This window comes from Hippopotamus amphibius, chromosome 5 (assembly GCF_030028045.1).
Source record: "Hippopotamus amphibius kiboko isolate mHipAmp2 chromosome 5, mHipAmp2.hap2, whole genome shotgun sequence".
In the NCBI taxonomy this organism is placed as follows: Eukaryota; Metazoa; Chordata; class Mammalia; order Artiodactyla; family Hippopotamidae; genus Hippopotamus; species Hippopotamus amphibius.
Genome location: NC_080190.1, coordinates 57,989,126 through 58,006,142, shown reverse-complemented (window position 1 = coordinate 58,006,142; position 17,017 = coordinate 57,989,126). Strand labels below are relative to the sequence as shown.

The following is a 17,017-nucleotide window of genomic DNA, read 5'->3' as shown; positions in this document are numbered from 1 at the left end:
CCCTTCTGAGAGAAGGGCGGCTCTCATCCCTGGGTGTGGTGAGGGATGGTCTCATGGGACACTGGGGCATGGTGAGAGTGAGCAACCACTTCACTAGCTTTCCTCCGTCCCCCTCCCTGGAGGGCAGGGCCTCTCGCTTCCTGGGTGCCGGTGCCCACGTGGTCACTAGCACACTGTAGGTGGTTGGCAGTCAGGCATAATGAATGAACACATCCATTCATTCTCAGACATCCCTTGAGCACAGAGACGAGGTGCTTCTCTCCAGCACTTTGGTTAGCAGAGGCTTCCTAAGCCCTGCAGGTGTGTGAAGACCTCGTGCCAGGCACAGGTAGCTGGAGAGCTCGGGCCCCGGGAATATGAGCAGCAAGTGGAGCTCAGGCCAGTGGACGTGGTAAGGGCTTCCTGGGAGAGATGGCCTTTGGAGGAGGAGTCTGGAAAGGATGAGTGGGATCTTTCAGGGTGAGGACAAAGCATCCCAGGCTGAGAAGAGGCACGGGGGTAGGGAAGTAGCTGCCCCTGGGTTGGGAGTTGCTTGGCATGTAGAACACTACTGAGATTCCTAGTGGCTTCTGTCACTGGTGCCCCAAGAATCCTGATTCTTGGGGCAGGTTTGGCTGGACAGGACTGTGGCTGGGGTGGCTTATGGCATGAGACAGGGCCATGCTTGATTGGGGGTGTGCAGAGCGGAGCAGGACTGCTGAGTGGGTTCCTAGATCCCAGGGGTGCTGGCCTCCCTCTGAACTGCGACCAGGTATGGACAAGAGGACAGAAGTGGTTCCCAGTGGGTGACCCTGAAATACCAGGGGCCTTTGACCTGGACTGAGCGTGTCTGCTGGTGAAATAGTACTTGCAGCGGAGGGACACGGGCTCAGGCCACCCCCAAGCCCCAGGCCTCTTCTTCATCACCCAAGCCCCTCCCACCCCGGTAGGGCGCAGGATCCCGGCTTGTCCTTGATCCTTGGGCGCTGGGAGCCAGGCAGCCCCCACCCCCACCCCCATGGCAGCGTCTGAGTCTGGGCAGAGGCGTCGGCAGGGCCGACTGCCACCGTGGGCCTGTGGGGGCGAGAGCCTTCTCTGCGCCAGCGGGAGCCGTCTCCCCAGGAGATGAGTCACAGCCGCGTCGGTGCGGCTGCCACTTCTGCTTCTGCAGCAGGTGCGAGTGGGGGCGAGCAAGTCCCCGAGACCACCCCTGCACGCGGGTGCCTGTCTCCTCCCCCGCGCGCGCACTGCATCATGCCAGCGGGGCCTGTGTGTGCACGCACACATACATGTCCCCCACACACGCCAGGTGTGCACCTGGGCTCTGGCCAGACGGCGGGATGCCCAGTTTGGGAACCTTGGTTCAGTTTGCTTCTCACTGAGCTTGGGGTGGAGGGGACAAAACAGGAAGGAGCCGGTTTCCGCCCACGAGGCCCACCCACAAGCTGCAGGGCCGTCGGGAGCTTGCTCGAGGGCCTGTATCCCCGTGAGCCGGGGCCTCCCCACCTGAGGTGGTGAGGCAGCAGCCGCAGGGCCCCACCGGGCTCGGAGGGGCTCCCAGGGGGCTTTACTTCCTGAGCCTGCGGGGCGTGAACCTCGGCCAGAACCAGACCGCAGCCCGGAGGGTTGGTGGGAGCTGATGGGGCAGGAGTTCTGGGGAGAGGGGATGGACTCGGGCCTGTGCTCTGTTCGGTTGCTGGGGTCCTGTGCTCAGTCCAGGCACACCTAGGGCGAGGGTCCCGCAGGAGGGCGGGTGTCCAGGGTCTCCTCTTTGTTGTTTAAAACCATAGCGTGCAGGGCCTCCCTGTGAGACGGGCGTGCCAGCCCTGGGACCAGGTGGTGCCCCTGGGTCCCCAGTGACCTCCTGGGACAGCAGGGCTTCTTCCAGCCCAGCTGTGCTGAGGAGCAGGCTCTGTTTCCCTGTGCTCCTTCCCCTCCACCCAGCAGCACCCCCCAGATGCAGAGAGCGTGAGCTGTCGGTCACCTTTGGCCTGTACATCTGGGCCTCACCCCCATTCTGCTGACCCGTATCCCGTGTGGCCTGCAGAGTCAGGGGGAGCGCAGGAGGGCTGGTTCCCTGAGGACGCCGCCTCTCCCCCTAGTTCTAAGCCTGCTGTTCCCCCCGGAGAAATCATGAGTAATGCTAAAGTCTGTGTCACTTCCCAGTTAAGAAAGGCTTTGGGTTTGCATGCAGTCTTCTCTTTGAGCCACAGCAGACTTAACCCACGGAGGCCCATGTTCAGACTGACCTGCCTGAGACCCACAGCAATGCGCACATTTACCCCGAGACCCAGGGCACGCGCGCGCTCCTGTGTAACACCAAGAAGTCAGTTCACGGGCTGATAGTCCTCCTTACTTGTGCTCACACTTGATTACTTTCTGTTTCATTCCCTCTTTTTCCCCCTCATGCTGGTTCAGTGTCACAACGCACTCATGGGTCATGACCTGCAGTTTGAAGACATAGAGTCGGGATGGGAGTGTGTTGTTCTTATGCCCATTTAACAGATGAGAAGACTGAGTGCAGACAGGGTCGGAAATTTGCACTGGGGCCCTGAGTCAGGGAGGGGAAGGTGTGGGACTTGTACCCAGGGTACCAAAAAAAGGCCAGAGTGAGAGGAAAAGGGAGTGGGGGTTGGGTCGCTCTTCTCCCAGGAGGTCAGGGCAGCCACTCTGTTGAGGTGACTTCTGAGCAGAGACAGGAAGGAAGCCACGAGCTGGCCAGCCAGAGAGGGTGTCCAGGCAAGGGGTCAGCAAGCATGGGCAGTCAGTGACACGGTCCTCCCTCCAGTCTGACCCAGCTTGACTGAGGGCCCTGCCTGGCCGGGAGCAGGGCACAAGGCTCAGAGCCCTGGCACCCCTCTGCCCACCTGTCCTGGAGGCCTGTGCCTCCTTCCTGGAAGTCTGACCTCTGGGCTGGCTCCCCATACCTCCATCCCCAGTCACCCCGACCTGTAGGGTTTGGGCTGGCTGCTTGGCTGGGGTACAAGTGAGAGCTTTGGCCTTCTGCTGACTTCCTGTGATGAAGGCACAAGTCAGACAGAGGTATGAGGTGCTTTCCTACCAAGCCACCCTCCTCCAGAGCCCCCTTCCCCCACCTGCCCCTGCTCCCCAGCTACTCAGCAGGGCTGCCTTGCAGGCCTCACCCCCGTCGGGATGCCGTGGGCAGAGGTGGTAACACAGATGTGGGTGCTATGCTTTTCTGCTCTTTCTGGGGCCGTGTCTGGGATTTTCTCTCGGTAAGAGGTGCTGGAGAGTCAGCTCAGGACCAGCTCCAGGGGAGAGGCAGCCCCAGCCTGGCACTCCTGGGAGCTGGCACCCCTGGCAGGTTCTTTATGCGGTGACCTCGCCAGCTCCTTCTCGAGCTTGTGCCCCTGCTCCTCTCCCTGGGGTCTGCTAGACCTCACTCTCCATCTGTACCGTGGCAACTCCTAGAAAGCCATCACTGAGCACTTATGGTGTGCAGGGCTGGGCGTCAGGCCTTGCTTCTGATGTTTGAGGGCTCCTTGGGAGATGTCACCGAACAAGGTGGGTACTGCTGGGACTAGAGAGGAGACTGGGGAGATGGGGCAGTGGCTGGGAGGGGGCTTCCAGAGAGGTGGGAGCCAAGATGGGAAGCAGGATAGGGTGGGATTAGCCAGTGGGGTAAACCGTTCTGCTGTGTGAGTGGACTTTGTGTGTAAACACTGGAAGCCATTGAAAGGCTTTGATTGTGCCAAGTGTCTTCGGTGTTTGAGGGAGATTAGCTTGGCAGGGAGGTGCACGAGAGATTGGGGTGGGAACAGGGTAGGAGGCACAGCAAGCAGGCCAGCACCTGTCATCCAGGAAGGAAAAGGGGCATAAGGAAGCTCCTTCCAAAGGCCACATCAGCTGGGTGGGGCAGCCAGCTCACCATGAGGGGTCGGGAGGAGGCGGTAGAGCCAAGACTTGGACTGGAGCCCTTCTGACCTCTTCTGAGAAGGGAAGGGTAGTTTTGAGGTGAGAGTTGGTGCAGAGGAACCATAGCTCTTTCTGGAGAGCCATTTAGAGCAGAGCATGGCCAAAGGCAGAGCTTAGGTTGAGCCTTCGGGTCTCTCTTCCTCCGTAGCATGGCCTGTGGACGTGGGCTAAGGTGAAACAGACAGCCATGGGCGTGGCACTTCCGCAGTGATGGAGGGAGAGGTGGTCACTGGCACACAGTCGGGCACCACTCCAGGTGCCCCTGTTTTGCATTGAACACCGAGCCAGGCCCGGGGGATCTGGAACTGAGAAGGGGGTCACCTGGGCTTGGCGGGAGTTGCAGAGCGTGGAGGGGTTAGTAGAAGAGGCAGGCCTCCGTCCGCGCCTGTGTCTGCAGCCACTGAGGATCCCCTCTGTCTCCCTCTGCAGTGATGGGTCGTTCCCCTATGACTCTGTCCCTTGGCAGCAGAACACCAACCAGCCTCCCGGCTCCCTCTCCGTGGTCACCACGGTTTGGGGAGTGACCAACACATCCCAGAGCCAGGTAAGAGCCTGTCCTGCCCCCAGCCATAGCCCCTCCCCGGCGGGATCATGCCTCCAACCCTGGGGCCCTCGGGTTACCATGCCACGCTAAGCCCTGCTCGCTCTCCCAGGCTCTCCCCAGCTGGAAGGACCCTCTTTCAGGGTACGCCCAGCTGCGGACGCACCTCTGCCACCCAGGAGGATGGCAGCTGCCCCGAGCCTAGGGCCTGCCCGAGGGCACGGCTTTCACTCGACGCACCGCAAGGGGTTCTTTCCTGGCCCGCATTTACTTTGGTTGGATAAACAGGAGAACTTCCTGACTGTTATTGGCCTCGGGGCTCCAACACCTGGGGTCTTTGGCCCTGGATGGCCTGGGTTAGATTTCAGCAAAAGGTTGAGCCTAAGACTTGTGACAGACTCTCCACATCCCTTGTCAGCCCTGCCCACTGCTCGCGTCCCGTCCTCTCCTCTCCGCTCCTTCCTCTCCCTGCTGCCGGGCCTCCGCCGTGGCCACGTGAAAGACTCAGGGCCGCTTGCCGCCCTGGAGGGAGCCGGTGCGCTGGCCCGTAATCTCAGGCCACAGGGAGCCCCTCGGCCAGGACCCTGCCGCCCTCCAGAGCTGGCAGGTCGGGCTTCTCTCTGCCCTCACAGAGCAGCAGCCCACAGCCTGTGTGTGGCCTGACCCTTGGGCATCCGGTGGCTTTGCAGGGCGGGAGGGCTGAGAAGTCCAGAGCTCTCTCCCACCTGCTGCCTGGTGCACGCCCAGCCTCGCCTCCTCCCATCACAGGCGGGAGGGCTCCTCTACGCTGCCTGCTTCTGGGCTGGGTTACCCACTAGTATACTGTGCTGTACTAGCCATTTGTATACTGTGCCTGCAATTCATGCCCAGGTGAAATTAATACAGCCCCCCACCCTTTTTCTCTTCCTTTGTCTCTGTTGTCCTTCCTCTGTTTTGTCTCTTCCTCCACCCCCACCCCCCCGCCATGGGTCCTTTGCCCTCTGCATGCCACCTGGGGCACCTGCTTGGGTGACAGCCTCTCTCTCTGCCCACAGGTCCTCGGGAACCCTATGGCCAATGCCAACAACCCCATGAACGCAGGCGGAAACCCCATGGCGTCGGGCATGACCACCAGCAACCCCGGCCTCAGCTCCCCGCAGTTTGCTGGGCAGCAGCAGCAGTTCTCCGCCAAGGCCGGCCCCGCCCAGCCCTACATCCAGCAGAGCATGTACGGCCGGCCCAGCTACCCCGGCAGCGGGGGCTTCGGGGCCAGGTGAGGCGGGGCTGCCCGTCAGTGGCACGTCCACCCGGTCCTCCCGCTCCGTGCGGGCAGGAGAGTCCAGTGTGGATCCCAGCGTGTGCTTCCCGGGCTGGGAAGCGTGGGGAGCACTGGCGCGCCCCTTCTCCTCAGTTCTGCATCCTGGGCGCCAGCGGCGGGCCAGACGCCGCGCAGCTGGGTGGTGTTCTGAGGCCGTCAAGCCCGTGGGGTTGAAGGGCTGCGTTTGCGTTCCTCAAAGTGACCCTCCTCTGCATGTGTCTTTATACGTTGGAAGACACTGAGAGAGCTGGGGTGCAGGAGGGTCAACTCTGCCCTGCTGCTGGTGGAGGCAGAACTCCACAGAGGCTGGGAATCCCTCGGTTCAGAGTCAGGGCGGGAGAGGGCAAAGAACCCCAGGAAGGCACTCCGGGGACGTGCGGCAGGGCAGAGGCGCCCCATTCCTCCTCGCCCTGCTCTGTCCAAGACTGCCTTGCGGCCTCACCCCTCCCAGGCTCGCAGGGCCGACCGCAGCCCTGCCAGGTGTCAGCGCAGTGGGACCTCGTGGTGAAACACAGCTGCATCCCCACCCTGCCATCCCCTGCCGGAGGCCATCGGCCAGTTGCTGGGGTTCTCTGTGGCTAGGTGTCCTCCAGGAGGTGGGCTGACTGGGGTGCCCAGGGTGCCGGGACCTAGTGCGTAGGGGCGATCACCGGCTAGCACCCAGATAGGGCTCCAGGAACACAGCAACGTGATGGCGTGGTGGCCACCAAGGGGCACAAGGGACTGACAGCCCACAGGAGGCCCCTGTGCCCTCTGGGCTCTGAATCTAGACCTCGCCCCTCCGAGATCTGTGGGCGGGGAGCCTGGAACAGCCTGACCTCTTCTTCCCCGCCCAGGGCTTGTCGCGGGTTCATCTTTAGATTCAGGCAGCATCTAACTCTCCCTTCTTCTCTCCCCTGCAGTTACCCTGGGGGTCCTAGTGCCCCTGCAGGCATGGGCATCCCTCCGCACACCAGGCCGCCCGCTGATTTCACTCAGCCGGCAGCTGCCGCCGCGGCAGCTGCAGTGGCGGCGGCGGCGGCCACGGCCACGGCCACAGCTACGGCCACTGTGGCAGCCTTGCAGGAAACACAGAATAAGGATATAAACCAGTATGGACCGGTAAGGGCCACACTAGTCCTGGTCCACTCAGCCAAACAGACAGCCCCGGGGATCCGTGTCTGCGTGCTGGGGGGCGCTGGTGGGGTCAGGGTGCGTTTAGGTTTTCTTAGAAGCACAAGGAGGGTCATCTGTTAGGGTGTGGGCATGTCTGTGTGGTCGAGTGTGGTGGGGGGTGTTTGGGAGCTTGTATTTGTTCTGTGTGGGTTGGTGGCGCGTGTGTTCCGTGTGTGGGGAAAGATGTCCCGTGGTGCTGTCTGGACCCCTACGCACCGAAGAGCGGACTGTGTCCAAAGGAGCCTTGTCACCAGTCTGTCCCCCCGGTGGCCTCTGGAGACCTGTGCTCTCCTAGTCATCCCATCTGTGGATTCTGCCCAGGTTCTGGCTCTGCTCCCATGACCTTCAGAAAGATGGGGGTGGGGGTGAGGAGACGGGGAGCCCCCTCAGAAATGCAGGACAGGCGTGGAGGTGGGAATTTCAGGACGGGAACAGCAGGGCAGGTGGGCAGAGGTGGGAGCTGAGGCTGCCTCGGACTTGGTGGGTGGAGGGTGTGTGTCTATCGGCTGAGGAACAAGGGTGGGGCCGGGGCTTCCAGGAAAGGGGCTCTTGCCTCCATCCTCATCCACCTCCATTCTCCGTGCCCCTCCCCATCCCTGCACCCTCTTTCCCGTTCCTTGCCTGCCTCCCTGGAAATGCTGCCTGTGCACTGGAGTGACTGCGCCCCACCCCGTAACACCCCTCGGGCTGCCTCTTTTCTGTGCGGCCTGCAGGGGGCAGCAGTGAGCCCAGGAGGCCGGTGGTCCTTTGGGACCTGGTCACCAGCTGCAGCCACACAGGAAAGTGCCCCGACCTCCAGCCCTGAACCCCTCACTCCCCACACCCTTCCTTCCCTGCACTTTCAATGCATGTGGCATTTTATTCTTTTTTTTTTTTTTTCTTCTTCTCCCGTTGAAGGTCTGTTCCTCTTTCCAGATGGGTCCCACCCAGGCGTATAACAGCCAATTCATGAACCAGCCCGGGCCTAGGGGGCCCGCCTCCATGGGGGGCAGCATGAACCCCGCAAGCATGGCGGCTGGCATGACGCCTTCGGGGATGAGCGGCCCTCCCATGGGCATGAACCAACCCCGGCCGCCCGGCATCAGCCCCTTTGGCACACATGGGCAGCGGATGCCCCAGCAGACCTACCCGGGCCCCCGGCCCCAGTCCCTTCCTATTCAGAGCATAAAGAGGCCATACCCGGGAGAGGTGAGTGTGACGGCAGGCAGCCGGCGGGCAGGGTGGGAGGTAGGAAGGACCTGGGGCCTGAAGACACGGGTGCTGTGGGCACCTTGGAAAGGGCATGGATTGACCTTCGGGAAACCTGGACCAGAGGGCAGAGTCTTAGGAGTCAGGTGCTCCTGAGTTTAAGGTCAGCTCTGGCATTTCCCATCTAGAAGCCGTTGAGCAAGTCATGTCACCTCCTGGAGTTTCCGTTTTTCCTCTTGTAAAAGGCCGTCATAATCCACCCCACCTCGTGGGGCTGCCTGGGACCCTTGAGTGAGGGGATGGATGTACGGGAAGTGCCCGGCTCTGGGCCGGCGTGGGCAGGCACGTGGCAAGCGGTAGCCGCTGTTAGAATTCTCTTCTGTCTTGGCACAGACATTAACTGGGCAACTTTGGGTAAGGAACTAAACCTCCTTGGGTCCACATTCCTCATACCCACACGAGGGCATCTCACACACCCAAGCGTGAGAGATGAGACAAAACCCCGTGAAGATCTAAAGTCTGTGCACATCGGAGAAGTGATGGAAGGCAGACAGCGTGTTTCTTAGGGCTCTGTCGGGAAGAAGGCTGCCTGCTGGGCTGCTCAGCCACGAAATCACTGAAGACTGAGGGAAGCAAACCCACATCTCCTGTCCTCCAGGAACCAAGACTTCAGCAGGAAAGATAAGGTCAAAGCAGGAGCCCACAAGGGAATGAAGCACGATGGGGTGTGAAACTCAGTGTGAGGTCAGAAGAAAAACTTTCTGGAGAGGGTGTCACAGGGCCTTCAGCGAGCACTCAGAAAACAGGTTGGCAGCAAATGGCCTATGAGGGTACCTGGGTAAGGATTTAATTCACGTGCAGAGGACACCGAGCCCTCAGAATCCTGGCCCAGAGCATGCTTCTTGGGAGGCCCACCTTGATTCCTCACCTGGGCAGAGCCCCTTGTCGAGCATCTCCCGGTGCTCTGCTTGCACACCTCCTCTCAGGTTGGCTCCACCCCATCGCAGAACTGTGCCTTCATCTTGGGCTTACCGAGGGGTTAGAGCCCAAAGACCCTGAGTTCCTTGAAGGTTTACGTGCGTCCCCTCAACATCCACCCTTACTTGGGCTAGCAGGTGGCTTGGCCACTGAAGGAGGTGTGCTGGGTCCGAGAGGGGAGAGGTTAGGGACGTCCTCAAACACCCAGGAGCCTGGGTCAAGCCTGGACCTCCTCCACGTTGGCACCAGCTCAGGGAGGAGCCAGTGAAGGATGGCAACTCCTAAGGTCCTGGCTGACCTTGATCTGTGGGTCTCACTCCCCTGCCCAGCCCCCACACGAGCTCTGGGCCCTCTCAGCCCCCTCTGTGCTTATGAACGTCCGGTGTCCCGCTGGCTGGGCTGGGAATGCATCTGTAGGCCCAGGCTTGGCTGCTGGCACCCAAAGAGGCGATCACAGAAATGGCATCAGGATTCCCGGTCATTAGCCGGATGTCAGCCGTGTGCCTGTACCAGCGTTGGCTCCCCAGCTCTTGCCTGCCACAGCAGGGCACACCAAAGACTCTCAGTTATCTTTACTAAAGCATCCTCAATAGACTGCTGATTCTATGCCGCTGCAAAATGCCCTGTGGTACCGGTGGCTGCAGCCTTCATGTCCTGACCCTGTCTGGGAAGACTGGCCTCGCCTCTGAGCACACGCTCATAGAACCTCTGAGTTGTTGGAACCTTGGGGCAGGGGGCAGGTCACCTGGTCCCGCCTAGGACTCTGCTGTGGACAGGGCTCAGCCTCCACTTCCTGTCCTGCAGTGATATGATGGGAACCTCACCTTAACACAGAGCAGCCGCCCTATCACAGCAGCGTGAGCTGCGCAAAGTTCTTCAGCACTGATGCAAACCTGGCCCTCCTCTGCCGTTTACCCCTGCCCTGCTTTCATGTGTTGAGCAAGTATTAATTGCGGGCCTGTTTTTTGCCAGAACTGGGACACAGCCATCTCCTGGACCTCTGAGCCTAGAGGGCAAGAGACAGTTAAGAGACAAGGAGTTTCAACAGACAGGGAAGAAGCAGGATGTAATGGCCTTGGGTGCCCTAAGGGTCAACTGATTGTACAGACTGGGAGACAGCTGGGGAGTGGGAGTGGCTCTCCCAGGACAGCGATCTGGCACATCCCTGGAGCATTTGCTTCCCCCAAGGAGGGCTGTCTTGTCCCGTCACCAGCCTGGTTCTCCTGACCTCTACATGGATAGTGCAGAACTAAACAGCAGTGTTTTCTGCTCCGTGTGGGATATGGGGACAGCGCCTCCCAGATTCCGCTTCAGAATGCAGGAGCTGCGGATCACCTTTCTGGAAGGGCATCCTGTTGTCTGTCACATACCAAGCACTAGGGGAGACCCAAGGGGCGCTTCAGAATTAAACGCCCTCACGATGGCATCAACAAGAGGCTCTGAAAGTGCCCCCAAGCTCCAGGTGCATGGAGTTTTGAGAAAGAGAGCTTCACGGGGAGGTGGCCCTCAAGCCGGATGGGCCGGATGTAGTGTCCCTGGATGTCAGGGCAAGAAGGGGCCCCAGGCGTCAGCTGGTTCCGCTGCTCTCCTCTGCAGGGGGGGAGGGCGTTCCGTGGGTGGAAAACAGCAGGGGCAGAGGAGAAGAGGTGGGACGGTCCTGGCATCTGGTGGGCAGCTTGGCTTCGAGACACTGCTGACCTTTCCCTGCTCCTTTCTCTGCCACCACAGCCCAACTACGGAAACCAGCAATACGGACCAAACAGCCAGTTCCCCGCCCAGCCAGGCCAGTACCCCACCCCCAACCCCCCGCGGCCACTCACCTCTCCCAACTACCCTGGGCAGCGGATGCCCAGCCAGCCGAGCGCCGCGCAGTACCCTCCCCCCACGGTCAGCATGGGGCAGTATTACAAGGTGAGTCCCGCCGCGCCCCAGGCCCCTTCCCCCTCACCACCTCGCCTCCCTGCCCCCACTGCTGTCATCCTGGCGGAGATTTCCGGATGTGACTTTGCGTGCTCGGAGCGGTGCATGCGGTCACCAAGATGACAGATGGGCTTTTCTGGGTTCCTGTCCTCATGAGGCTCAGACGATGGTTTTCCTTCTTCTTTTACTATTTATAGCACACACAAGATAATCCCAGTGAAGGGAATACATTTTTTTAAGAAAAAGCACTCACCCAAGTATGTTTAGGTTTGATGATAAACTTTGTCCCCACCCGCGGGCCTCAACAGTGTTGTATAGTTGTTATTACGGTTGTAGTTTTGAATCTGTTTCTTTCACTTGACACAGCATGTTACTTACTGCTACCGTCCCCGTGGCTGTCACTTTTAGTGGCTGCCTAACATTCTGCTGGGAACCACACCACATTTTATCCTTTTTTTATTTTCCCCGTGTTGGGTCTTCGTTGCTGCACTCGGGCTTTCTCTAGTTGTGGCAAGCAGGGGCTACTCTTCATTGTGGTGCGGTGGCTTCTCCTGTTGCGGAGCACGGGCTCTAGCTGCGTGGGCTTCCGTAGTTGCAGCACGCGGGCTCTGTAGTTGTACCACATGGGCTCTAGGCGCACGGGCTTCAAGTAGCTGTGGCGCACGGGCTTAGTTGCTCCGAGGCATGTGGGATCTTCCCGGACCAGGGATCGAACCAGTGTTCCCTGCACTGGCAGGCAGATTCTTAACCACCGCGCCACCAGCGAAGTCCCATTTTATCCTTTCTGTTGGACATTTGGGTTTTGTCTGAGTTTTCACTTTTGAAATAGTATTATAGTGAATGTTTTCAGGCACATAGCTCTTTCCTTCTTTGGGATTGTTATAAAGCACATTCTCAGGAGTGAGGAAGACTCTGGAAATATTTTAACTTATTTGCCAATGAATCAAGCCAACTTACATGACCACCCACCACTTGGCTTACGTGGACTTACTATTTTTACCCCAGCTTCAGCACACTAGGTGTGGCTCTTTTTATAAACTTGCTAAATTAGTAGCTCCGGGCAGAGAGAGGCAGAACACTGACCATGGCAGTGACCTGCTCTACCCCCACCCTGCCCCCACCCCAGCCCTGGGTGGGCCTCTTCAGCTTCCCCGTCCTCCTGGAAGATTTTCATTTCAGGAGGGAGAGCAGGCTTCTGGTAGCTTTTCTACCTTCCATTCATGGCATTGTTTATCTTGCTTTACCAGCCAGAGCAGTTTAATGGACAAAATAACACCTTCTCTGGAAGCAGCTACAGCAACTACAGCCAAGGCAACGTCAATAGGGTATGTTCCAGTTTCCATCTTGGGAATTGTAATCCACATGCACCGTGGTGGAGGGGGCCTCACTGTTCCTGCCCCAGTCTTTCTGGACGTTAGTAGGGTCGTCTGCTCCAGGGTACAGAGATGCGTGGAGAATCCGCAGCTCAGATGGGTGGGCCAGGGATGAGCGTGGACCTGGCCAGTCCTGGGAAAAAGCAAGGGGGGGACTAAGAGAGGAAAGGAGAGGGGATCCTGGAGATGCTACGTGCCTGACTCCATCTGGGAACCTCAGTGGGGTGGGGGAGGATGAAGGACATGGCCTAGGGTCATGACATGGGCAGCAGGAGACCTCGGATTGTTCCTAGCTTTCTTCTTCTCCCAAAATTATATTAGGCAAGTCCCCCATCACCCTGAGCCTGTGTCCTCATTGGTCAATGGGTTGGGGACCCTACAGTCCCTCGGTGCTGTAACCCAGGTAAAGGATGGGGAGGCCTTTCCCAGGCCCACCTGTCTTCCTGTGGGGGCAGAGGCCTGAGTGCAGTCACCGTGAAGGAAGGGGTTTTCCGTGGGGGGCTCTCCTCCCTCGGTGGAGCAAGGACCATGGCCCTAAGACCCTAGGGTGGGCAGGACATGTGTCCACAGTCATGGTCTCTTCTTATTCCTGTGACCCCATAACCTATATGTGGTTTCTCTTTCCCTCCAGCCTCCCAGGCCAGTTCCTGTGGCAAATTACCCCCACTCACCTGTTCCAGGGAACCCCACGCCCCCCATGACCCCTGGGAGCAGCATCCCCCCATACCTGTCCCCCAGCCAAGACGTGAAACCACCCTTCCCGCCTGACATCAAGCCAAATATGAGTGCTCTGCCGCCACCCCCAGGTGACCGCCCACTCTCCTTCCCTCCTCCCTCCCTCCCTCTGTCCAGCCAGCGCCACCCGCCCCCACGGGTGTGCCAGGAGCCTGGGGGTTTGGAAGTTGGACTGCTTGCCTGTGGGAGCTGGGTGTGTGAAAAGAGCAGAGGGTGTGAGAGCAAGCCTCCTTACCACTTGCCTGAGCAGCTGGAGGCTGGGCGGGAAGGCAGCTCTCAGCTGGGGAAACGGCTTGGAGAAGCCAGCCGGGGCTTCCAGAGCAGGGAGCAGGTGGAGACGAGGGGATGCAGAGCGGGATGAGTGGGACGTGGGACGCAGGGAAAGTCAGAATGGGGTTGGATGGACTGGAAGAAGCCAGGGGCTGCCTGGTGTGCCCTTGAGCACACAGCCCGGCTGCTGTGGCCCTGTTCACATGCACACACGCCCTGAGCTTGCAGCCAAGGGTGCCTGTCGTGTGCCACCCTGCCCAGAGCCGCGCGGCTCACCCGCTCCTCCCCCGCGCAGCCAACCACAATGATGAGCTGCGGCTCACCTTCCCCGTGCGGGATGGCGTGGTGCTGGAGCCCTTCCGCCTGGAGCACAACCTGGCCGTCAGCAACCACGTCTTTCACCTGCGGCCCACAGTCCACCAGACGCTGATGTGGAGGTGAGAGTCAGGGCACAGCACCACCTGAGCTGGGGGGAGGCGGCCGCGGTGCTGACAGTTCTGGGCATTGGTGTCGCCCGAGACAGGTGGTAACAGCGTCTGCTTGATACCCTCACCTGTTCGGCATTGTTGCCTGGGCCCTGCTGTGTGCACAGCCCTGGGGGTGGGGTGTCATAGGGAACCTGCAGGTGCCAGGGAGACAGAAAAAGCTGCCTTGGCGTAGTGGCCCAAAGGTAGGGTGCGGCTGTCACTCATTCCAGTCCTGAGAGAGTGGTCAAGGACAGATTCCTAGAGGGAAAGGTGGCTAGCTCAGACCTAAAGGCTGAGAAGGAGGATGCTGCAGCCCAGCCTGCGAACTGGCCCCGAACGTGGCTCAGGTGGCCAGAGCCAGGAGTATAGAGGAGTGGGAACAGGGCTGGGTCCTTCCTGCAGGTGGCAAGCTGGTGGCTGGGTGGGGCTGCTGCTCGCATAGCAGGCGCTGGAGTGCAGGGTCTGGAGGTCCCCTGCTGGGCCAGGCTCTGTGCTGTGAGCCTCCTGCACCTGATCTCCTTTGATCCTATGAGTGGGCGTTGCTTGCCCTGTTGATAGCGAGGACAGAGGCCAGAGAAGCGATGAGCTTGGATGAGTCCTTGCAGCTCGCAAGCAGCAGAGCTGGGACTTGGGCCTGGGTCTCTTGGACGCCGGAGCCCATGGGTGTCTCCACCCTTGGTCCCTCCTCCTGGGTGGGCCTCAGCTGCCCAGGGAGCACCTGAGGGCATGAAGTGTGTCTGAGCTGGGCACGTGCACACACACAGCTGGCCGGTTGCCTTGCGCAGGCTGCAGTGCAGGCCAGAGACAGCTGGGGTGGGCGTGAGGGCATGGGAATGCACTCAGGCAGGAGGGTGGAGAGAACACCACGCGGGGGCCCTGCTCACCCACCCCTCCTTGCCTGTGAGTACCCGCGCCTGCAGGACCTCCTGTGGCCCTGGCCACTGGCTCTGCTCAGTTTTCGTGCATCTGTGGTCCCTGCTGGGTTTGTGGGGACTCCTCCAGTGCCGTGTCCTTGAGGCCCAGTGCAGGGGTGGGGGGCGGGAACTGAACCAGGCAGACCTTGGCCTGGGGTGCTTCTCCCACAGGAGCTCAGGGCACAGTCAGCCTTCCAGCGGGCCTCGTTGAGTTAGTGTCTGTCTTTTCTGTCCGTCTGTCTCTGTCCTGGGGGAACAGGAATCGCACTTACATGCAGGGGACTGAGGCAGATTGTAGCCATAGCTGTGGGGCTCTGGGTGAACAGTATGTGGGAGTCAGGGGGGAGGTTGGGTTGTTGGGATGGGTTTTAATGGGAGACCTGGGCAGGGGGATGTCCAGGGTGAGAAAGGAGAGCTCGAGGAGGCTGGGGGAGCCTTTGTGGCTGAGGACGGGGTTCTCAGCAACATGATGGGGGGTTTTAGTGAGGCAGGGGTCACGGAGGCCACGAGTAGCCCCCTCGCAGAGCCGCCCTGAGCCTCACCCCACCGCCAGGTCCGACCTGGAGCTGCAGTTCAAGTGCTACCACCACGAGGACCGGCAGATGAACACCAACTGGCCAGCCTCGGTGCAGGTCAGCGTGAACGCCACGCCCCTCACCATCGAGCGTGGCGACAACAAGACGTCCCACAAGCCCCTGCACCTCAAGCACGTGTGCCAGCCGGGCCGCAACACCATCCAGATCACCGTCACCGCCTGCTGCTGCGTGAGTGCGCCGGTGGGGCCGAGGTCCTCAGCCTCCCTGGGCCTTGCCGCGGGGTCTGCATCCCCCTCCCCACAGCTCCCAGCGTGACCTTTCAGGAGTACCCCAGAAATAGGCCATGGTGCCCACGAGGACTGTAGGGTGACACTCAAGCCGCTGTGTTCTGGCCCGAGGCCTGGCCTTTTCACCTCTGGTACCACAGCCTCCCTTCTGTCTACACACTCACCTCCACTTGCTCCGGTAGCTCCTCCTCCCAGACACCACCTCCTGTGCCCACCACCTTCTTCCCCTGGGGAAGTTCTGTGTGTCCCTCACAGCTAGGCTCCACTCATGCCTCTTTTGCAAGAAACTTACTTTTGTGTTCTAATTACCTTTTCCCCCAAGACCCAACTCCACCAGGTCTGGAGTTCACTCCCTCCCTTCGTCACCCAGCCGTGCTGTCTCAGAGCTGTGTGTGTGTGTCCCCTGTGACTCACTGACCTGCGACCACGTCTGAGCCATACCCCTGTCCCCCAGGATCAGAGCCTGGCACTCAGGGCTCGCTCAGGGATTTGCAGATCACCTGCCCCCGCCCTGCTGACCTTCCTGGGGAAGAAGGAAGAGCTCTGGTCCTGCCCTTTTGAGGGTTGGGGTGCCAAGGCCACCCAGAGATAGGAGTCATAGCACTGGGGATGCTGTCAGAGTGAGGAGCCTGTGGGGGCTTGTTGGGGTGTGCAGTCCTGGAAGGCTTCCTGGAGGAGTGAAGACAGGACAGCACCCTCTGGCAGGAAGGGTGGAGGAGGCATGATGGGGAACAGTGGCGGGCAAGGATAAGGAGTGAGTCTGGCTCCAGTCCTGATGCCTTGTGTCTCATAACCTCATCCCGGGGGTGTTTCAGCATCAGAGTCAGCCTTGTTGGCATAGACAGCAACAGCTCTCCCTGGGTAGTGACCCTGGTCTGGGTCCCCAGCTCACAGGTCCCAAGACACATCCTGGGCCTTGAAGGCTCTCTCCTAGGTCCCAGGGGACCCTCTCCTAGCGGGACATCACTGTGGACGTGGGGCCCTTTCCTGCACTTAGTCTCTGGGGTGGGGGGAGCAGCCTAGGCCTGCGGAGGCCCAGGTGGGCAGGTGTGGGGGCCTCGCGGCAGGGACCGAGCCTCTGCTCTTCCTTGGCAGTCCCACCTCTTCGTGCTGCAGCTGGTCCACCGGCCCTCCGTGCGCTCCGTGCTGCAAGGCCTCCTCAAGAAGCGGCTCCTGCCCGCAGAGCACTGTATCACGAAAAGTGAGTAGGGGTTCGGGGCTGGAACCAAACCCCAGTCCCTCCACGTTCATTGTCCCCTGGACCTGACACCACCAGGCCCTGAGTGTTCCCTGGCACCAGCCCTTCCCTCTCCCTCTCCAGTGTACCTCCTCTGGGGCTGTGGGGACAATCAGATGAGTACATGGTACTGTGATCCCAGGATGTGAGGTCGATTAAAACAAGATGCTATGGTGTAGGTAGGCCAGGCAGGCTTCCCGGAGA

The 17,017-nt window shown here is 60.3% G+C and overlaps 1 protein-coding gene across 7 annotated transcripts in view; it reads left to right on the top strand.

The window, feature by feature from the left end:
* The window catches only part of ZMIZ1 (zinc finger MIZ-type containing 1), a 233,198-nt gene that overhangs the window by 204,183 nt on the left and 11,998 nt on the right, over nt 1-17,017 (top strand). For 5 of the 7 annotated variants that reach the window (XM_057734298.1, XM_057734299.1, XM_057734296.1 and 2 more), the window contains 10 exons: nt 4,345-4,459; nt 5,491-5,708; nt 6,656-6,854; nt 7,806-8,096; nt 10,803-10,985; nt 12,242-12,319; nt 12,999-13,173; nt 13,668-13,809; nt 15,307-15,517; nt 16,672-16,777. In XM_057734298.1, the coding sequence (XP_057590281.1) occupies nt 4,345-4,459; nt 5,491-5,708; nt 6,656-6,854; nt 7,806-8,096; nt 10,803-10,985; nt 12,242-12,319; nt 12,999-13,173; nt 13,668-13,809; nt 15,307-15,517; nt 16,672-16,777 (1,718 nt within the window). The remainder of the gene's footprint in view (nt 1-4,344; nt 4,460-5,490; nt 5,709-6,655; nt 6,855-7,805; nt 8,097-10,802; nt 10,986-12,241; nt 12,320-12,998; nt 13,174-13,667; nt 13,810-15,306; nt 15,518-16,671; nt 16,778-17,017) is intronic. The other 2 variants (XM_057734297.1, XM_057734295.1) reach the window with 1 other exon arrangement.